Source organism: Musa acuminata, chromosome BXJ1-9, assembly GCF_036884655.1.
Source record: "Musa acuminata AAA Group cultivar baxijiao chromosome BXJ1-9, Cavendish_Baxijiao_AAA, whole genome shotgun sequence".
Taxonomy (NCBI): Eukaryota; Viridiplantae; Streptophyta; class Magnoliopsida; order Zingiberales; family Musaceae; genus Musa; species Musa acuminata.
In genome coordinates, this window is record NC_088335.1 from 10,645,274 (window position 1) to 10,668,215 (window position 22,942).

At 41.1% G+C, this 22,942-nt stretch overlaps 2 protein-coding genes across 3 annotated transcripts; one reads left to right on the plus strand and one right to left on the minus strand.

Annotated features, from left to right (window-relative positions):
• Positions 1-894: 894 nt before the first annotated feature.
• On the minus strand, positions 895-2,989 carry LOC135593165 (homeobox-leucine zipper protein HOX11-like). The gene is made up of 4 exons (XM_065083016.1): positions 2,637-2,989; positions 1,951-2,264; positions 1,714-1,793; positions 895-1,460 (listed from the first exon to the last, which is right to left on the minus strand). Exons 1-4 carry the CDS (start codon positions 2,947-2,949, stop codon positions 1,112-1,114), a joined length of 1,056 nt encoding a protein of 351 aa, XP_064939088.1. The 5' UTR covers positions 2,950-2,989; the 3' UTR covers positions 895-1,111.
• Positions 2,990-17,397: 14,408 nt separating this feature from the next.
• Positions 17,398-19,652, plus strand: LOC135593166 (uncharacterized). 2 transcript variants are annotated; one of them, XM_065083017.1, is made up of 3 exons: positions 17,398-17,800; positions 17,949-18,031; positions 18,373-19,652. In XM_065083017.1, the coding sequence occupies exons 1-3, from the start codon at positions 17,516-17,518 to the stop codon at positions 19,112-19,114; spliced, it is 1,110 nt and encodes a 369-aa protein (XP_064939089.1). In that variant the 5' UTR covers positions 17,398-17,515; the 3' UTR covers positions 19,115-19,652. The 2 variants fall into 2 exon arrangements, with proteins under 2 accessions (XP_064939089.1, XP_064939090.1); XM_065083018.1 differs by having other exon boundaries at positions 17,399-17,800; positions 18,376-19,652.
• Positions 19,653-22,942: the final 3,290 nt, after the last annotated feature.

The following is a 22,942-nucleotide window of genomic DNA, read 5'->3' on the forward strand; positions in this document are numbered from 1 at the left end:
ACCACCATGACAAAGAAAAGTAGCTGCAAAAAGTTTAGGTAGGATTCAACTAGGAAAAGAGATGAGGTGCGACCACCCACTCATCGTCCATCATGGTCGTCCCTTCCGAAGGTCAAAAGGCCTTTCGGAAATGGCTTCTTTCTCGTTTTCCCTGTTCCCAATCATTGCCTCTTGCGTGAGGGGAATGGCACTGCCTTCTGCGAGAGAGGCACCACACCCTTCACTGCGCACGCTTCTCTTTTGTCCATGTCTTCTCTTTAATCAATACATAACATCACACACATCTCATTGCTCCTCGTCTTCTTCTTCATCCTTTTCTTGCCTAACCATGTCTCAATCGGCTGCCCATTGTGGTCGGCATTATTCTATACATGACTCAATGATTGGCACCAACACCGTCTCACTGTCAAGCATGCATGCTGCAATAAAAATGTCGCCACTGGATACACTCGACAATAAACATGTAAACCAAGATTATGTTCAGAGCTTGGTGATAAAGGAAGGACACCTACCACCACCTGAAACCAGCAGATCTGTCTCCCCTTCTCATATCTTTATTCATCCATGTCATGTTCTATACTTCCTGTGTGTTATGAGTACTAGTATACAGTGCTCCTTGATTTAGCATGATGAGTACTAGTATAAATTAAGCCATGGAAGCTCTGTATAAGTGTAAGAAACAAAGGCAAATTTGATCTATTCAAAGCGTACCAGCTAGAAGTGAAGTGAGAGGAACTGGAAGCTGGAGGACTTGTCCTTACCGTGCAGGTTTACTTCATGAGATATTAACTTGGTTTGTATGCACTGTGTTGTTTTTACTGCAGTGGTCTGTATCTGTACCATCTGCATTGTCCCAAATCCGCGACGGAGCAAAGAAAACAGGAGACATCACAGTTATCAGAGGAAACAGGTAGCTCTATTAAACTACATCTGTGTCTGATTGGAAGTAGCAGAGTCTGTGGACACTAAGAACAGTCTTCTCCCTCTAAAAAATTGAATAAGAGAAGCCATCGAAACCCCTCCAAGCTCAGGAAAACGAAATTAAAATGACAAAAACACCCTTCAAAACAGGGATATTTACATCGATGGCCAGCCGCAACTGACGGCGGACTCAGGAAACCGGCGACGGCTGGCGAGGCGCCGCAGGAGGGGCCTGTGAGCCCGGGGAAAAGGAGCGAGGCTTCGAGAAGAGGGCAGCGAAGGAGTTGGGCCGGTGGTCTGCTGCGGCAGGGGCAGTGTCAGTGGCGGCGGCGGAGTTGGAGTTGGTGGTGGTGGCGACGCGCTCGCAGGAAGGGCACATGGACAGGGTGGTGGCCGGGAGGTGCATGTAGAAAGGGTGGGAGGTCTTGAGGGCCCTCAGCTCCGCCACCTCCTTTTGGAGGCGGCGGTTTTCCTCCGTCAGCGTCTGGCAGCAACGCTTCAGGTACTCGCAGTCCACTTCTGTCTGCTTCAGCTTCGTCCTGCCAACAGTTGGAGCTGTAAGGATGAGCTTTCGGAGATGGCAAAAGGAACGAGGCATGGATAGCCATCACAAGGACGGGATTGCTTATTTGGTTCATGTGTATGGCGGAAGAGGAGTTTTGGATACCACAAGCTTAAGATTTGTCTGCCAAAAGCAGAGTCTTGAGCCAACATCTCAAGCATATGCGAAGACAGAACTCGATTCTGATGGGGAAACAAATGAATCGAGGAATGTGAGAAGGAAAAGAATACCTGGCTCTTCTGTTCTGAAACCAGACTTCCACTTGTCGAGGCCGCAGGTTGAGCTGCTTGGCCAGAGCGAGCTTCTGCTTCTGTAATGGAGAATCAAATATACGTGTAAAATGGGAGAACATTGCATCGTAAGTTTCAATTTTTATGCTAGATTTCGACGTTTTGAGGGATTTAACGAAGCTTGAACTTGGAATTTGGGACAATAAAATTAGTATTTATGGGTGCGACATCTCTCACCGGGTTGAGGGTGTTGTGCTCCTTGAAGCTCTCCTCCAGAAAGGCGGACTGCTCCTTGGAGAGGCGGAGCTTCTTCCTGGCCAGCCCATTCTCCTCTTCGTCGCTCACCCTGGACGACGCCTTCTCCAGCGCCGCCGCTCCTCCTCCGCTTTCTTCCATTTCAACGCTGCATCGCAGGGCGGAGAAGCCCATCTGGAAGGACGAGACCGTGCTGTTCGGAGACGACGCCGCCGCTGCCGCCGTCCCTTCCTCCGCCTCCTCCGTGGATGGCGCCCGGTTCACATCGAACCCCCTCATCGAAGCATCCGAAGTTTCTACAAAAAATACAAATAGAAATTCAAACATAGAGCGAAATCCAACACATTTCCCTGCTATAAAAGCTCTATAAATTGGTTAAAGATGAATTTTTTACGGCCTACTTTTATCCAGAACAACATATTTTCCTGAAGGGATACGCTTCACCTCCCTCAGAACAAAAACCAGTGGATAAGAATCTTGGACGGGTAAAGCTAATGAGAAACGGGGACAAAAAAGATTTCGCTGTTTTTATTCTTAGATTCAGTGTCTGAAATCTATATAAAGAACACAAGACTCCATTAAATACAGGTACATCGATCTCATCTCGGCTAAAAATATCGGGGGAAGAAGAGCAAACAGAAACCCCTACTTTATCACAGAGCCCTTACTGATTTCAGTCGCCCATGGGAACCGGAGCTGAGGAGAAGTCTGCGGGGGAACGGGCAGGAGAGGAAGAAGGTTAAGCTGCAGCGGTGGCTCAGAAGAACCTCTTTCCTCCCCCTCGTCTTTCCCCTCCTCTTCAGCCGCCGCCACCTCTTCCACCCTTCCATCCTCGTCCTGTTCCTCTTCGCCGCCGCCAACCCTCAACCCCATCCCAAGCATCAGGCCCAACCCTCTGCCCCCCTTTGTCGTGACCGTCTTCTCCGCCGACCAGAACGGCCTCCCCGCCGGCGCCTCCCCCAACCTCAGTCCCAGCTCCATCTCACTCCACCACCGCTGCTCAACACTCACGAGGACGAAAAGAAGCAAGGGAGGAATGAGCAAAGGCTTTTCAGTTGAGTGGTTTTATAGATGCAGGGGGGCAGCGGCACCAGACGCAGAAGCCCAACCTGGTTTGACCAGCATCGCTCCAGGGTTGACAAAACACACGTGACGCACATAAAGGAACGATGGCCCCATACAAATGCGGCAACATGAAAGAGAAAAAATGAAAACAAAAACAGATGCAGAAAACAATAATTACGTTAATCATCATTGGGCTCCATGTTTCTTTCCCTTTAGTATGTACAACCCACGATTGTATCAGAAAGCCAAATCCACATTTGCCACTGCTAATATATATACTTTTTCTCTTGCCTCTGACTGTTGCAGGGTAAGTCCACTGCTACATGGCTTCTATATATTAAACGACATTAACGCCCACTGTCTATTAGACGTGAGATGAGATGTCTTCAGCAGGTTTTCTATGTTATTTTTAGCTGGCAATTTGGCTATTCGTTGTTTTACTTGTGCGCGATGATAGGCTATGATTGCCGCTGCTATTTGCCGTGGGTGATGGGGATGATGGCTGTTCCTGGCCAATGATGTTTCTGTTGCATGGCTTGCATGTAAGAAATGCCTTCCGGGGCTGGTTATAATCATTGGCTTCTGTACATAAATCTAATAAACAATTTTGGTCACAGTCATTTGGAGGATGTCAACATATAGTAAGTTTGAAGACTCATTTATCGTTTTCATGGAGAAAATAACATGGTTTGTCATACTAAAGGTTGTACACCTATGATGAGTCGATCTGCAACAACAACATGAATTGGCATGCACTAGCTTGCATGACTCGTGGTATTGTGTCGACATCAAAACAACCCTATTTTATTATTGTTATTATTCAAGCAAATAATTACTCCACGTCACTTGTCATGGCACGAATCGCGTCGCACTTAAAATAATTAAAGAAAGTAAAAAAGAATATGTACACTACAAGGAGTGACGTGGATCAATCGATTCCTAATTGTTAGCCGAACGGACCACGCAAGTGGTCCACGCACTACCGCAACCGCGTTTCACCGCATTGGTAGCTTACTGCAAGCAAAGCCAGTGTGACACCAGAGACCTCTCATGGCAACCTCGCTCGGCCATTATATGCTACACTCGCACCAGTTCGTGACGAGGTCACGTGCCATGCGACAACACCATAAATGGGCGCCACCCATTTATGGAGCACCCGACGCGCCGTGTGCTGCATTTAATCCACCCTTCGATCATCCACCTGATCCCATCCTATCCCTACATTTATCGCCGGCTCGAGTAGGTACGCACATCGGTCGCCGTCGCCCCAATAGAAAGGAACATCTCAATTATTGCCGCACCGAATTACACCAAATGAATTAGAGGTTTATTGCGGTCCGGTCGAGCGTCCGCATGAGTGAGTCACGTGGTTTGACCAGGCGGCCACCGACTGCAGCGGGTTAGGCGGAGATCACATCCGCCACGCTTCGATATCATTGCCATAATTGAAGACGTGCAACGGATCAAGACGACGCGGGTTCGTAAACGGGGACTTGACTTGGAGTCCCGTTACGAACGTAGCAGGAAACCGTTGCCTTCTGGTATCCGCCGGTGGCGTTATGAGGCGAGGAGCGGTCCCATCAGAGGTCTTTACTCGCCAAATCTTTGGGTGCGATCCTCACAGTAGCTTAAAGCTGTGATGGGATGGGAAACGATGGACACGGCGATCTCTATGAGCCGTGCACGCCTACAGGCCGTCGGATGGAGATCACACGGTGATGTTGCGACGGCCTTTACTCGTTTTAAATGCCGGGGGAAAGGGGAAGTCAAGTCTCCAGGGAATTGAAGTGTTGTGGGTAATAATTAAGTGGTAGAGGAGAAGAGGTGTTTATCTGGCAAAATCCGAGGTACTCACGCGCGTTGTACTTGATGCGAAAATATCATTTTATTATATTAGACATCTCCAGGGGCAAAATCCAAGCTTGATTGATGTCCTCGTCATTAACTATTCAAGCTGTTTCTTGGTATTGGATCTTTCCGAGAATTAACCAGTTCTCTACGTGACGGTCTTCAGAAAATAAAAGAAAAACAAAAAGAGGGGGAGGGGGAGTGGGGGAAAAGAAACTGGTGTCAGTGGAGGCCTCATAAAGTTGGATTAGTGTGACAATATCTGAGGAGATTTCTCAGATCGTTTTTGCTGTCTCCACAGCAATAGCCCGTATCTCTGCGACGTCGGTTCCGTATCTCCACCACATTATTGCTGCACGTCAAACCGCTGTCTTCTGTGCGGAAGCTACGACGAAGACCAAAGAATGCTGCGCCATATTGAATGGCGCGTTGCCATGTGAGCTCGCCCGTACATGTCGCCCGGCAGTGCTTGTTACGGACACGTGGCCCGAAGATGTTGGACGACTGGCGTGTGCGGAGTGTTGGCCCGAGGAGGGTATCACCGTCTGACCCCGGGGAGCGCCTGCGGCGAGGAGGGCATAGCTGTCTGCCTCGGGGAGACAGCCACCGGGCCGCAATCATTGGTACGGTCCGACGCCTCTTGACCCCACCCGCACCTCCGCACATCTCCTCCGTCCGCTCGATGGACCCCGCCATGCCGCAATAATTGCACCCTGATTGATCCGCCCCGCCGGTCCCTGTTCCCGTCCTCTCACCTCGTCGTGACAGGACCGCGTGCCGGGGGGCGGTGGGGAACCGACGACCGATATGATCCCGATTCCCACCGGGCCCCACCCGCGGCAGGCCTTCATCGTACACTGGAGACGTCACCGTCGGCCAGCGGGTCCCAGGCAAATGTTGATCCCGTTGCTTCCGCCCCACGACACGCGCGTGACTGTCATGTGCGGCCCCGGTCAAAAGATGACTTCCCCCGCGTCAGTGGCGTGCTTGGACGTGGGTTCCACGCCTCCCCGTTCCCTCGAAGTCTCGATCTCCGCCGTACATTCCCTGATGAACGGTTACGATTAACGAAGATCTCTCCGGCGTCCGATCCTCCGCTGATGACGTGCTTACTGGACACGTACCTGATACAGGAGTGCTCGTAACATGGAAACCGATAAGGAACAGTGGTAATGTTTCCACGGTGTATTCGATGTCAGATGAAGCTGCCGTATGGTCAAATCCGCCTCCCATATATGAGAGGAAGCAGAAGCAGCATCAGTAGACCGGCGGGCTAAAGTCTAATTTGCAATGATTACGATCTCCTTCAAAAGTCTCCTCTGTCCCCACGAGTTTACCAAAATGCCCTCCGGAGAAAACGGAGGGTCGAGATTGGAGAAGAGGATGAGATGAACGGTGAAGCAGAATCACTGGGCATTCGGTGATGGCTTGGGGAGTACTCCTTCTCAGACACACTTGTGATCTCTCGCCCTTGTCTGTCTCTCGTGTGGTCAATCATGGCACATGCTCCGAGCAATCATGCCCATTGCTGAGCTCAGGCAGCACTGCCACAGACATGACCCTTCTCTTCCTCTCTCTCTCTCTCTCTCTCTCTCTACTTATCTTCCCCTCTCTCCTTCACTGTCAGACTCCATCATGATCATCCCCTTCTGTCGACGCTCTCTCTCTCTCTCTCTCTGCAGTGGGTGTTGATAGGCGACAGCTATGTTGGTATAGAGCAAGCAGCATTGATGGCCGGCCATCAAGTCTCGAGACCGCGATTAAGGTCACCGATGTCTCTCATGATTCTGATGGGTAACACGAGACGAATTAGATCGATTGCACCTAATCGTTCTACCTTTGGTTGCATTTCAAATCTCTTGAATGCGTAGAAATTTGTAACCAGACTGGTAACTGTGTTGCTACGTATACCAATAAAGTTTTTATGAATGTATTTTCAATTTATATTAATTAATATAGAATAAATTATTGACCACATCTTATTAATAATATACATTTAATTTATTAGAAAAAGTAAGTTGAACTACAAATTTAATTGTCAAATTTTGGAAGTAAGGTGAACTATCAAAGACGCAAAAGGAAATCCGAGGTGGAAATGTCGTGATGTGTTGGTGCCTTGTCATCACAGTAAACACAAAATAAGAAGTAACACAGCGGAATAAGAGACAAATGAGATATGGAATGGTGATGTTGAGGAGTGCCTGTGGGTGTTCACATCGAAATTTTATCCTGGGAGATTTTATTCGCTCAAATTTTTTTTTTTCTAAATAAGCTGATCAGATTTATTTTAAGTACATCCTCTTTGTCTTTATCTCTCAGTCTCTTTCTCATCTTATTAATATTATAAGGTTGAAGTTATAAATATTAAATTTAATTCTTAAATATGTATATTTTTATTTTTATATTATTATTAATTAAATATATATTATATATATGATGTAATAATATAAAATAAGAGAGCCAAAAATAAACGAGCAATATTGTATCTGGCCTCATCTCATAACTATGAGAGTAATAAAAATTGTCCCTCATTTTTAGTCTTATGGTTGATACCAATAGTTTGCTCTAGCAATTTTGGAATAGTTTAATTATCGTCGATTTCTAATTTTAATATAGTATAGTTTCAAAAGGCTTAAATTCAATATATAAAATTATGTGGGGGTTGATCGGAGAACGTAGCATCTGGGAACTACTGCTACTACTACTACACAACACCTTCATATTAATTATCCTTGAAATGTGCTTTGAAAATGTTATTCGTCAATGAGTGTACGCCTCTTTTTCTTCTTCTCTGTGGGCAACAACACACATCAAGATCAATGTGGAAAGTATCATTGCCGCATCCACACACACACACACAGCAGGAGAGCATGTTGAGGAGGCAAAAGAAGACAGCGGCAGAGCAGGTTGGCAGTGTCATGCCATGCCATGCCCTCCACACCACCAGCACCCAAATCATGCCCTTTTCCATGCAGCAATCATGCCTCGAATGATGCCACTCACCATGAGTTGGGGGAGGAGGACAACTCCCTGCACCAACAAAGTTTCTCACATACTACGACTATATAACTTTGAGGAGGGACAGCCTCCCCTGTGTAAGCTACATGATGCTTGGGGGAGGGCATGCATCTTGCGATCATGTGGATCCCATAAAAGAAAAAGGATGGGGTCCCCGTGGATTGGTGGGACCCAACCCACCTCACCTCACCTCACCTCACCCCTTCTTATCTGTTCTTTTATTTTTATTATTTTCTTTCCCGCTCATTTCCCTTCTCTCATGAAGAAGTCAATGCAACAGTAAGTATGTAATTGGAAATAAAGGTCTCTTAGATGATTTTTTTAATAATAAAAAAAGAATATACTATAATATGTTAAAAATTTTATTAATTAAATTAGTTAGCACATTCAAACTATCTTAAATTTGTTAAGCAAATTAAATTGAAAGAATAATATTTATGGGACATTTGGGTGAATCAATGAACTCTGCAACTCGATTATCTGATATTTTCACGCTAATGATCGAATTCGATTTTTGATGTTTTTCAATTCGATTGTAGATTTAATAACCATTCTCGCCCATCCGGTGATGCCGAGCACAAAATGGATGACACATCACGTACGTTTCGTTTAGTCTGTGTCAAGGTCACCATCATTTACCTCTCACTACGAGAGAGAGGATGGCATGATTAGGGTTGCTCGTTGGGAGACAAAGATGATTTGATTTGGTCATAGTCCGCCAACCACAACAAATCATGATCACATCTCAAACTAGGCTTCGATGTTAAATTGGCACATCCACGATCCATGTATCACCGACACGATGATAACAACTTATTGGAACAATTGGAAGAATATGAATCGCATGCTCCTTACATAATGATAGGTTGCATTATAGCTAGTCTTAGTCAAAAAGATCTCACCAATAATAACAATAATAATAACATATAAAATGGATTAACATTCTTTGACTATTATGAAAAGGATTGTTCAAGCTAAACTCGAAAATCAAATAAAAAATGAACGAAGACTATAAATGATTTTATTTCGAGAGTACTTTCTTTCAATTTGATTAATTAGTTTGGATCAAATTAAATTAATTTTAATTTAAAAACGGATAGCCTCATCAATTTTATTATCTTAAGCTTTTAATCAATTTAAATCGATTAATCACATTGGCCCAAAGGCCCAATTCAGCTCAATTTTAATGCTATAATTTCATAAATGACATAGCCCAATTTTATAAATATTATCTTTTCAACCTAATTGGATCAAGAAACTGATTTAAATTATTTAAATTTATAAATCGATTAATCAAGCCAAATTAATCGATTTTTAATTAGGTCTGAATTGATTTTGGTCAAGATCATCTTATCTTAATTAAATTGAATCGATCCTTTTCGAACCAATTTGAAGACCTTAATTACAAAGATTAGACCAATTTATGTATCCTATGTACATTACTGAAAAGACAGACACAAATCATGCCTACTTGTGTAGGAGTTGGGCGAATAATCCTAATGTGTACTCCATTAATTTCCATAAACTTCTCGAATGATTGGGTCCGATGTCCTTATTGGTTGGGCTGCACAGATACGTAAAATGGCCCAAGTGGGTGAGGCCCGAAATCGAGCCTTTCTCTTCGACACGTGAGTTGCAGGTGAGTCAACATTGAATTCGAGTTGATATATAAAAATAAGAAATATGGAAGGAGAACAATAGAAAACTAAAACAAAAATTAGTTTCCTTTTTTTATTTCCCAAATCGTGCATTTAGTGATTTTTGTGACATACATGAAGAAGAAAATGCTACGAACCTTTGATGTCATAAGAGCAATCTGGTTGGCCAATTTTGCTACATCTAATGAATAGGATTGTATTTGGGGAAGAGTTTGCTGGGACGCGAACTAATCATTTTTAATTTTGCTTAGTAAAGCTTGGTTTTCTTCTTTAGCAGAAAAAGAAAAATGAAGTTTCTTTTTCCATCATTATCTTTCATTTCTTTCGATTTCACATTTGTTTCTTATCTGATTGTTTTCAAGCTTTCTTATGTATGAAAAATTTTCCTTCTTAGTTTCTTATATTCAATCATATAATATCAAACTATTGAATGGGGTGTTATCGTAATATCAACTAAGTTTATTGTTGGTATCAACTATGAGTTAAACTCAATAGAATTTGATCAATCATTCTTAGAACTTGTCAAAAAGTTCATCGGAACTCGCCAAGAAGATTGTCGTGAAGTCCAGGAGCTTGCTAGAAATCCGCCGGAGCATCGTCGAGGGTTCGTCAGATATTTGTCGGAAGCTCGTCGAAAGAAACGATTGATGCACCGGAACACGAATTATAGTAATGATATTTTAATTATCGTAGTTAGTGTGTAGATTAACTTAAGATTGGGAGGTGATCCCACTAACTTAATTAGGAGCCAATTGGGCTCTTAACAAATCCAAATTAGGCCAAATAGAATAGCCTATTCGGTGGCAGCGCTCAGGAGACTCATCTCCCAAGGATTTTAGGCGATAGTACTGTTCCTGTCAGGCGATGGTACCGTCGATAGTTATTATTACAAGTGATGATACTGCCCATGTCAGACGATAGTATTGTGTAGTACATTGTGAAGAACTGAATTGATAATCATATTTAATCTTATATTGATTGAGAAATAAAAAAAAAAGATTTTATAAGCACTTATATGGCTCTTTATTTTTTTTGGACTTATTCTAAAATAATAAAATCTTACGGGATTGCATAAAACGAATAATTCATCGTAAACTCTTAGCATCGATGATCATAAATATGATAACTTATCACAATCTCACAAAACAAATTGAAACTAATTTTCATTTAAAATATATCCAAATCATCTTAGAAAGGAAATCCTAACTCATTTTGAAATTAAAAGAACCTGACCAAATGAGATACTTATATGTGGTCTTTGAAGGCAATTTTTTTTTCTTTGTAAAGCTTAGTGGTGAAGACATCATTCGTTCTCAAGACCTTAATATCAATGGTAATGTATTTTTAGTTCAATATGATTTAATCTTCGTCACGAAATAAACAAACAAATAAAATCTCAAGACCTTAATACTGTAATATATATCACAACAGTTGGATGGTTAAAATCATGAATGTATAATTTCTTTTTGGGTTTTCTTTTTGGGGGGGGGGGGGTATAAATCATCTGCCCTTCTACTCGATCTTATATGTTAAATTTAATATATATTATTAAAAAAAATTATCATTGACTTGTAGATATCGATGTGATCCAAACTTAAAGATATAAGAATATCCGAAGTGGTGACCGAAGTTGTTAGGATCCGAGTAGCATTAAGAGAGGGGGTGAATTAGTGCAGTAAATTAAAACTTGTAAGTTTGAAAATGATAAAGATTTTAAATTCAACAATAAATGACTTGGAGAAGGTAGCTGGAGTAAAGTGAGAAGATGAAAACCGAAAGCTTGTTGTTATGTAAATAACGGTTTTAGAAAGATAAATACTCACACATTCAAGGAACACACCAATTTAAAGTGGTTTGGTCAAAATGACCTACATCCACTTGCGAAGCCTTCTTCGATGAGCCTCCTAACTTCTACTAGCAAATCACTTTAAAGGGGAAGGACAAATACCCTTCTTACAACCTTTTACAAGTAGTTCATACTCTTACAAATTTTCAAAGAGAAAGAGGGAGGTGAACACTTAAGCTATTAAAAATAAGACTTGTTAAAGACTTTGCTGAGGCTTTATCTCAATCTCTTCTCAAAAGTTGTTATCTCAGTTGAGAATTAAGGGGTATTTATAGGCCCCAAGAGGATTCAAATTTGAGCTCCAAATTTGAATTCTCTTGGATTCCCGAAGCTGGTGGTGCCATCGTCGGACCTCTCAGGTGCTGGGTGGTGCCACCGCCCAGTCCGACGGTACCACCGCCCGATCCTCGGGTTCTGGGCGATGCCACTGCTTAGTTTGGCAGTGCCACCACCTAGACTATTTTAGTTCATGGTTGGTCTCTAAACTTTGCCCAAACCAGTCCGAACTTGGGCCTAATTGGCCCCTAACCAGGTTATAGGATTAACCCTTAATCCTAACCCTAATTATATATAAACTATGAAATTAAGACATAGTCCTAAGTAAGTTTTTAACCGGCAATGTCGAGTTTCCTTCCGACGAGCTTTTCGGCGAACTTCTAGTGGACTTCCGATGCACCCTCGGATTTCTTCCGGCAGACTCCCAGCAGGCTTCCGATCTTGTGGCGAGTTTAGCAAGTCTTTGGCAAGTAGCTGAACCTTCTCAGTTATCTCTGCGAACCTCCAACGATCTCTCCGGTGGACTTCCGAAAACTTCGGCAAGTCCCCGATTTCTTCTCGGTTGGTTCCAGCAACACTTCCGACGAATCTTCAGACTCTCGACGGAATCTCGAACACCCATTAAACTTGACTTTAATAGACTTGCTTTATGTCTTCAAACTATCGTAGTTAATCCTGCACAAGTAAAGCAAAACTTCGATCTAGACAATTACTCCTAAGCAATCAAGTTGTCCGGCATGTCATTGGTCCCTTGACGCTTTATCCGATTCTTCGGCGCATCATCCTCTCTTGCAACCTATTGCCTAATCGGCCAGTTGACTCTGAAACTTTGATATCCTTAGCGCAATACCCGCTCTTCTTGGCCTAGACTATTTTAGCTCACTGGTTGGGCTCCAAACTTTGCCCAAACCAGTCCGAACTTGAGCCTAATTTGCCCCTAATCGGGTTATAGGATTAACCCTTAATCTTAACCCTAATTATATATAAACTACGAAATTAAGACATAGTCCTAAGCAAGTTTTTAACCAGCAATGTTGAGTTTCCTTCCGGCGAGCTTTTCGGCGAACTTCCGGTGGACTTCCGTTACACCCTCGGATTTCTTCCGGCGGACTCCCAACAGGCTCCCGGTCTTGTGGCGAGTTCAGCGAGTCTTTGGCAAGTAGCCAAACCTTCTCGGTAATCTCCGATGATCTCTCCGGCAAACTTTCGAAAACTTCAGCAAGTCCCTGATTTCTTCTCGGTTGGTTTCGACAGCACTTCCGACGAATCTTCGGACTCTCGGCGGATTCTCGAATACCCATTAAACTTAACTCCGGTAGACTTGCTTTATGTCTTCAAGCTATCGTAGTTAATCCTACACAAGTAAAGCAAAACTTCGATCTAGACAATTACTCCTAACCAATCAAGTTGTCCGGCATGTCATTGGTCCCTCGACGCTTCGTCTGATTCTTCGGCACATCGTCCTCTCTTGCAGCCTATTGCCCAATCGGCTAATTGACTCTGTAATTCCGATATCCTTAGCGCAATACCCGCTCTTCTTGGCCCAAATCCATGGCCCGAGCCTTCTGTCGATACGTCGACCGATCCACCGGCCCGACATCCAATCTTCTGACATGTTCGTCAAGCACAACATGATTTTTCTGTTTTAATTGTCTCATCCTAATCGAAGCATCCTGCATCACTCAAAACGCAGATTAAATCATAAACACATATCAAGTGATTTTATCATCAAAATACGAGATTCAACAGAAGTAACTCCGAGACGAAAGTATTGAGCTCCCAAAGCACCATTTATACTAAGATTGATGTAAGAAGAAATTTCGCGATTCAATCTCTTCATTTTTAAGTTAGTCATCAATATTCTTTTTGGATATGAGTTTTTCTTAGAAAGATAGCGCCAACTTAGCATCGAGGATTACTTTTTATACCTAGTCTTGGAGGTGACAACCTATAACTACTCCAACATTCCCCTTTTGACATTTTATCCAGCAAATGATAGGGGGGAGTTAGCTTCGAACTACATGGACTTTTGTCCATATGAGCAAACCGGTGAGAGTAATCTGGATCTTTTTTCTTCCAGAATAGTTTTCACGTTATGCTTATTTATCAAATGATAATTAATCATTGATATATCTCCTATCATATACTTTTTTTTGTATTCTTAACAATGTAATAATATTTTTTTAATACCCTTGGAATTATCGTCTCATATACAAAATTTTCTCCCACTTTATCATTGTGGAGACTATTATGATGGAATATGTGTGCCTTAAGTGGTCACTTATTGTTCTTGCAACATAAACTTATTGCAATCAGGATGATAGCAATTCTTAGTATTATTTATATGTGACATTATTCTTACCATGACTGTCATTTCAAGGAAGCCATAAGTGAGCAAAAGAGCCCAATCTCGGAGCAAAATATCGTGGTACATAGACTCTTCAAGTTTCTAATATCAAGAAAATAGTTTTAAGTGCTCGTAGAATTTTCTTTCATGTGATACATTTTTTTTTAAAAAAATGTGAAATGATATTAAGAAAATAAGATTAAGTTCCATTTCAATAGAAGAAATATTCTTCTACATACGACAACACGATCATCCAATAAAAACAAATGTTCATCAATAATTTAACCACATGAATATTAGTTTATTATAAAATTTTGAAAAATATTTCGTATATATAATACAAAATATTCTTCTTTCTTAAGCTCATAAAAAAAAGTGTTTTAGCCCACTATAAACGAGATTAGTTGCTACTTACTTGAAAATCTTACTTTTTATAATGAAACTAATTTGAACATAAGAGGAATATCATCGAATCCAATCTCGATCTTCATATATAGTATATTGACTACCATGCTAATGCTTGAGTCTCTCGTTCAACCACATCAATCTTCCTATATGTGTGAACCGATACCGAGTAATTTAGACATCATCGACATCCACCACATTAGAGCATTGACTTACGTAAATTTTGATGTTTATCGGAACTTGGCTTTGGCTTTTACTCTTTTGCTCCGTTCAGCCTAGCTTTAGAAGTTAGGTAGCATACCAGCCTAGTCTAAGAAGGTGAGCCTACGAGCTGTCTCTCTCTTTTGCTTACTCTGCCTACCAATACCAACTTCTCCCTTGCTCTATCCTATGTCACTTGAGCTGTGGCTACAGATTACACCGGAGCCGGATCAACTTCTTTCTTTATGTGGTGTATCTTTGCCTCCTCCTCCACCACCGACGCGATGTGGGCCAACTCGTGCCTCCACGGATGATGTGGGTAAAAGGAGACTCGTTACGGTGTGCTAAAAGCGGATCCAATTTGGTCTACTTAATCTTACATTTCACAATTCGTGATCGTTCGTTGACTCCGTCGATGGTTGGGACTAATATCTTATCCCCACCATAGAAGTGGATTAAAAGAGATAAATAATGCTAATCTAATTTGCTTCACATATATCATTTATGTTGTGTTTCAGGACTTGAAGAGCTTTTCGATGGAACGCGAAATAGTTGCCGTAACTATTGGTTTCGTCAGTTTATGTTCCTTCGAACATATTGCTTGTGTTCGTTCATGTTCCATTTTCAATCGAAAGTGGCAACGACATCTATTGCTCGTCTCTACTGCTGCTGCTGCTACTGAGTTTTCGATGTCAAGAAAAGGCAGATATGGAACATATTTTTAAGTCGCACGAGGAAACAATACCTGCAGGACGAAATGAGATAGCAGATGCCGTTTGCCGGTGTTTCCATTCCATTAACGAGACTGAAGCCGGCAAAGTCGAGGAATCATCTTTGGCAAGAGTTAAGCAGTTGGATAGTCGATAGTGTGATGTTGTTGATGGGTACATAATATTGTCGTAAACACTCGAGGTTATATTTTTCTAGAAAGAGACTAACAAAAGTAGTATCAAATTTGTTTGTATGATAATAAGATTGTATTATCATAATAAGATTATGATAATAAGATTGTATTATCATAATAAGATTATGATAATAAGATTGTATGATAACGAGATATTAAGAAGTCGAGAAATTAGGACCGTAACCCTAAAAAAGAAAAGATTTGTCATGAATATATCGATTTGATCAATTGCTAAAGTCATAAAATCTGTTCGTCTGGAATTAATTCTATAAGAATATACACCTAAGGATCTTTTTATAATGTGATGGACGATCGTTCGTTCGATGAAGGCTATAGTAAATATTAGGAATGATTACTGTATCATTAAAACAATGAATGGACTATGAAATATGTGTCATATTCAGATGATTATAAAATGATGATTTATTGAGTCAATATTTATATCAACACTATGTAGCTTGTGGGGTGAGTCAAAATCCTTGTCGATTGATGCACATTTCTAATCTCAAACAAATAGAAGCAACATGTCAACGAATATGTCATTCCTCCCATGTCAATATATATATATATATATATATATATATATATATATATTGTAAAAATAAATTCAAAGTTGTTAACAAATTTAGAGATTTTATGGCAAAAGTAATGTGGTTGATTTATTGGCACTACTACCGTTTTATACATGACATCTCATCTCCACATTGTTGAGTCACCTAGTCGATGTGTGGAAGTCATTTTAGCGACATTCTATTACTATCTTATTCTCGTATAATTATATCTCATAAATGTTAATTGTAGGAAAATAAGCACGGGCAATTTTTATGGATCCATTATCATACCAACAATGTAGTAAATGGTGTAACAACATAAGCATACTGATCTAGCACTGACGGATAAAGAGTCTAACTAGTGTAATGGACGAGTATAATGACTCAACATTAGTGAAAGATTATTATGATAATTTCTTATATTTATGTTACCATATTACCATATTAATATTGTTCATACACTCAACACATATAGAACAATTTAAATCTGACTTGTTTGATTAGATTGCTGATTTAAATATCGAAAAGATATTTTTAAAAATACTCCCGATACAGTGGGGTTTAGATGTCTAACTCAATAAGTTCTATCTTGACTTAGACTTGAAAAAGGATTAAACAGGATTCGAATAGCCAAGATCAAACACAAGCTATAACATGTGTTACCATTGATAGGCATCTCAAAGATGTGGTCCGGTTGCATAATATTTTCTTTGGGAGTTAATTTTCTAATGATCTTACTAATGACACAAGAAACAATAAATGTTGATGAACTCCTTCATGTTCATAAGCTATTACTTGTGATGCTTCTCCTGAGTGAATAGTGGCAACGCGTATGGATATTAAGTCACGCGATCGACGGGATACTTGAATTACAACAAAAGATACGAGTGAAGACACACATCACATATGGCGGAGAAGACATCCCGTCCCTCCACCTCAACACGATCGACGAACAGCCTTTAAATGAGACGTCTTCGTGTGGACGTGCAAACCGTACGCCCACGAGGGTCCCACCTCTCTCTCCGTCGGCCAAATTTCCCCTCTCCCCTGCAGTTGTTGCGCCGTACATACATCACCGCCGCCAGCCGGTTTCGCCGGTGGAAGATCCCCCACCCCCACCCCCACCCCCGACCGCACGTGCCGCACGTTGAAGGGCGCACTTTGTTGTTTATTGCTGTGGTTATCTACTAATAAAAACTCTTCCACGCATCTAATCCAAGGAATAAATATGTTGACAGCTAAAAGGGACAGCACTCGGCCATTGGTGAAGGAAAAGGAATAGCCCCTCTTTAATATACATATATCGCCGCTTGAGAGGAGGAATGGGGGGTTTGCACTGTCCAAAATCCACTCCACTCCACCCTTCCCTTCTCTCTCTCTCTCTCTCCTCAGCCACCCATCTCTTTTCCTCTCCCAATCCCATCCACCATGAGGATCCGGAAGAGGCCAAATCCCTTCCCTCCTCCTCCTCTGTTTCCAGATCCATCAGTCCACTTCCATCCAGCAGATGGGGAAGATGGAAGGAAGGACAGTAACGGAGGAGATCGTGGGAGAGGTAGAGAGAGGTTGCACTCTGATGCGGATCTGGAAATAGACAACCTCGACAGGAGGCCTCCTCAGGTTCCTCCTGCTTGTGAGCCCCGTCGCATGTCAAACGGAAGCAGCAGGAAAGCCACTGTTTCTGCGCATCGGACCAACCTTGGTCGTGTGCAGGTACTTGTTCACCTTCACAACCTTCCTCTTTCCCTACTCTAAGTTTGTTCCTCGCTGCTGCTGGTGCTGCTTTTCTTAGATCCCCTTGTGTGTCCTGTGGCCCTGATGGGTGCAATGTGATGGATGCTTTGTTTGGGATTTGTTGCAGGTGTTGAGAAAGAAAGCCAAGGAGGAGGATGGGATGGTGGATACCAGCAACAGATGGGATGCCGAGGTCAATAGTAACTCGAGGTCGGTAAATATTTGCCCCCACAATATGGAGGTTAAGCGCATCCCAAGTATTTTTGCTTCTACCATGCATGCCAGGTTGACCCATTATGACAACCCGACCACCATCTTCATCTAATCATGCACCCATCCACGCACCAACACTGTCTCTCTCACACTCACACACACAACATCTCCACCTCTTTCGGTTTTCAATGTGGTAGTATTCCGCTACTGACAAACTAGTGGTATCTCATTGCACAAGCATGAAGAGTTATTCAGAATGGCCTAATGGTGTGATGATGTCGGGGAAAGGAGGTGTTGTGATGCGCGATGTCTTTAATCTTTTTTCTGTGGATCACTAGCAGCTCAAGTGCACCGGTGTCGGCAGCGGAACAGGTTGGAGACACGGCATTCTTGGCGAAGAAAAAGAGAGGAGGAAATGACTATGGGTGTGGGAATGGAGGATCAGAAGATACGCTAGAGGAGAAAGAGAAGAAGCCCAAGGGGAGCGGGAGGGCGAAGATGCGCAACTCCTCAGTAGATAACAGTGCTTGCAGTAGAGTTAATGGGAGTGATCATGCGAGACGCGAAAGTGAGGTCAAGGAGGAGGAAGACGAACCGATGAACGGTAATGTGCCAAATGGGAAGAAGAGGAGGAGCCCCGCAGTGCTGATGGAGGGGTCGCGGTGCAGCCGGGTGAACGGGAGGGGGTGGCGGTGCTGCCAGCAGACGCTCGTCGGCTACTCTCTTTGCGAGCACCATCTGGGGAAGGGAAGGCTGAGGAGCATGACCAGCGTGCGAGGCCAATTGGGCACCAGCACTGCTAGGTCCAAGAGAAGCTCCGGGGGAACCACAACGATCCCGGAGGAGGAGGAGGAGGAGAAGGAGAAACTATGGCCGCAGCAATATAATGCCGGTGAGATCAAAATGGAAGAAGATAACGAGAAGGCGTCAACTCTGAAGAGAAAGAAGATCGGCATGGTTAAGGCTCGAACGATCAGCAGCTTGCTCGACGAAACCAATCGTCCAATGCCATCTTTACTGTCTCAGCCTCCACAAGTTGCATTCATGCAGACGCTCGATGGTCGCGAGGCAATGGTGTGAGATCAAACAGGCATAAGCAAAGGAAGAAAGAAGCACTGATGCTTGGACGACTAATCTGCTGCATTTTTTTGTTGTATTCTCTCGCTTCCTTTCCAACTTCTGCAAACAGACTTTGAACTTCGTCTCCACCAGGAACATCGTCGCATGTTTTGTGAAACACATCTTTTATCTGATTGCAAGTTCTAATACATGGGTTTATTAGGTCATGGCTGTTGATGGGTGCAACTCCTGGCAACTGGGCTGTCGCAGTGACATAGTACGATCTACATAGGGACAGCTTGGAATTATGAGAAGGCATGAGACCAAGGCATCTTTGGTAGCTGTAGGAGGGTTGTCTTGACGCAGAAACAAGTGGGCAGTTCCGGTCTTTATTTCCACCGGCGGCAGCAGGTGTTTGATTTTTCTTTGTCAAGACACTAATTAACTTTGTGGGGGGAAGGATAGCGTGTGAGCCACAGCAACGCACACAGTGGCTATCTGTACTAAGCTCACTCTGCGGGCCTTATGTGCATTTCATTTAGTGGGTATTTGTGATGGACATTGCTCATGATATGGTAGTCTGCGACCCCACACAGGGATCAATCTGTCCTTTTCGTTTTGGGGGGTCTGTGTGTGTGTGTCTGGGAGCTGTGATTATTTCGAGGATTAAACTCCAACCACTCGTTCAGAGTTCAATTTTGTGTGGAGTGCTCCTGTGGGCCCGGAGACCTAACCAGTGCCCGTCTGTGCCCCTCTCGACCGGGCATCGCAGTCATAATTGGATGTCACCGGAGTCGAACGGGAAAGTGATCCGGTCAAACCTTCAGTCACCGCTCGAACTGATGGGTCAACAAAATCGTACGTTTAATTGAAAATATTCTAATATATATTAAACACTTTAAAATTATATAGTAAAAATCTAAAAATATTTTAAATCAATTTTAAATACTATTTTAAAATATATTAGATAATTTAAAATTATATTTCTTGAAAATATTCACATTTTGAGTATTTTTCAGTCAGTATCCTCATTTTATTTTGTTCTCGAATAGTATCTCTAATTTATAAAATACTCAGATTGTAACGTGAAATTTATTTCTCCTATTACAGTATTTGGCCATCACAATAAAAAAAAACTATAAAGCCTACTTTAAAACACTGTAAATGAGTCAAATAAAATCAAAATATACTAGAAATCATTTGATATATTTAAACAGGCATTTAAAATAGTTTAGGAATGACATCACCTAAATAAAAATAAAAAATTAGTTTGTTATAGTACTTTGGTCACCATGATAAATACACTATAAGACATACTCAAAGATAATGCAAACAATTTAAATGAACTGATAATCTCAATCAAATCAATTATAATTCTAAAAATATAGTACTATAATGATTTACAAACAATGACCTCAATAAATTAATATAAATACTATTAAAAATACTATAAACGAGTCCAATGAATACATTATAATTATTTAAAACAAGTAAAAATAGGCAAAAAAATGTTGATAGAAAAATTTTTTAGGGTTATTTTAGGTATTTTTTGAATTAGGAATACCTTTTGAAAAAAAAAAACAAAAGAGGGATACATTTTGAAAAAAAAAATGAATATTTTCTAAGAAAAATATCCTAGTAAAAATTTAAAATATTAAAATTAATTAAAAAATATATAAATGATAATATCAATCAACATTATAAACATAAACATTAGTTGCAATTATGCTAAACTAGATCGATTTTAATTTATTTCTCCATCAACCATAATTTTATGATCGACATAAATATTCTATTAAATAAATAATAATTAAGATTTAAGTAAAGAATATTTAAATAATCTTTCATTATATTACAAAGCTAGATCAATTTTATATACACTGAATTCAGATATATTTTAAGTTGGTTTTGTTAAGATTGGGCACTAAGAGAGGAGTGAATTAATGCTATAACAATTTTAAATTTCAATAGATAAAACCAAAAACTTGAATAGCAAATCAAGATAAGAGAAGAAGTACAAATCGATTTATAGTCGTTCGGTCATCTCGACTTATGTCCAATCCTGATGCCTTTTTCCTCGAGGTCATCGGTTTTCACTATCGATCTTCTTTCCAACGAGTGAAGATCAACTACCATTGTTATAACTCTTCTTCTTTTAATAGGCTTAGGAGAGAATCTTCATACTCACTCTTTTACAAGAGACATTACCTCCTACAACTTATAGTCACATCTAAACTCGAGGAAGAGACTCAAACAATGCTCAATGAGAGTTTATAATACTCTTGTATTCAAGAATTAGTGTTCCATAAAGCAAGTATGAGTGAAGTATTTATAGACTTTAAAAGGTTTCAAGAATAAAGTAAAAAATTCAAATATCTAAATTTCGGGGTACTGGCAATATTACTGTCGGCACTCGGAGGTACCACCGTGCGGCACTATTGTTGAAACCATTGAAAAAGCACAAACAACGCTTTTCAGCTAACTCAACCAGTAGTATCACATGGGCTTGATGGTACCACAGTTTAAGCTTGCTTTAGATTACTAATTTAGCCTTTTACTAGGCCTAGTTGGACGTTGGTTCAAGCCCAATGGGTTACTTAACAAGTTAGCATAATTTCAATCCAATACCAACTCAATTTGATCCAAAAGACTTCGATCATGACTTTACAAATTCAATCATATATCCGACATAATTACGAAGCTTTCAGATGTTATCTAGGCATATCGTTCGATCTTTCAGCACTTCATCCAAACCTTCGGTATACTATCCTTTCCTTCAACATGTCACCCAATCTATCGACATGTCGACTTCCCCATGACATCCTTTCTTTTGGCATAATATATGATCCTTTCAACATGATGCCTAAACTTATAACATAGAGCTTAATCTTTAGCACATTGATCAATCCTTGGGCTTCATGGGCTCCATGTCTAATTTTTAATATGATATTTTTCTGACCCTGATTCTCCTACCTCTGCAATTCGTCGTTTGATTGTTCTTAGTGTACGATCGAAATATTTTTTATATTATTTATCTAAAAAAAAAGCATTCGAATCTCTCGTTCCCTCCTATGTCCAAAGATGTATTACCGGTTATTAAGATTGGAGATTGGAGTGGCCAACACAATTTAGCAGTCAATTTAATCCACATCACTCTGCTCGGCCCTAATGTCTAAATAACGTGTTGAAAGTTGAATCGAAAACTTAATTAGGTTCATGGAAAGATGAAAATTATCTCCATAAAGCTATTTGCAGTCAAACGAAATTGTCTAACTTCGTTACTTTGGATTTGAAGTTTGCACGACAAAGATCCATTAAGAAACACACAATCAGAACATTTAGGTTATCTTAAAAATTAAGGCATGTACTGGTAAAATTAATCAACATAATGATCATGAAAAATTTGGAGATTTGCTATTAAAATGCTATGATCCAAATGTTCAATACTAATTGAGTCATGGCAATGAACGAAGGAGATTGCGCCTAAAAATCTGCCATTTTGGTTATTAATCCCATCTCTTCCATTGATTGTTGACCTCTAAACAACATTCTCTTACGTTAAACAACTAGAGATTATGGAAACTCGGTAATCAAGTGAGCCAAAAGTGAGTTAACTTTAAATATCTAATTGAGGTTAACTTTAAATCAACGTAACACAATATCCAATCAAAATCCTACCAAATGTCATCCCTACTATGGCTTCGAGTTCGGTGATGAACCGTAAGGCAAAGCGGGTGGAGTCTATTTACATCAAGAGAGGCTTGTGTTTGGGTCAAGTGGCAACGACGGTTGACCATTGTATCGGTCCGCTATATTCCTATTATACCGGTTTAGAGTCTCTGAAGGATT

Coding starts and splice junctions, on each gene's coding strand:
- LOC135593165 (XM_065083016.1), bottom strand. CDS start 2,949: ATGGAGCTGGGACTGAGGTTGGGGGAGGCGCCGGCGGGGAGGCCGTTC. Junction 2,265..2,636: donor CCCATGGGCGACTGAAATCA/GTAAGGGCTCTG, acceptor TATTTTTTGTAG/AAACTTCGGATGCTTCGATG. Junction 1,461..1,713: donor TTTCAGAACAGAAGAGCCAG/GTATTCTTTTCC, acceptor AACTGTTGGCAG/GACGAAGCTGAAGCAGACAG.
- LOC135593166 (XM_065083017.1), top strand. CDS start 17,516: ATGAGGATCCGGAAGAGGCCAAATCCCTTCCCTCCTCCTCCTCTGTTT. Junction 17,801..17,948: donor CCAACCTTGGTCGTGTGCAG/GTACTTGTTCAC, acceptor GATTTGTTGCAG/GTGTTGAGAAAGAAAGCCAA. Junction 18,032..18,372: donor GAGGTCAATAGTAACTCGAG/GTCGGTAAATAT, acceptor GTGGATCACTAG/CAGCTCAAGTGCACCGGTGT.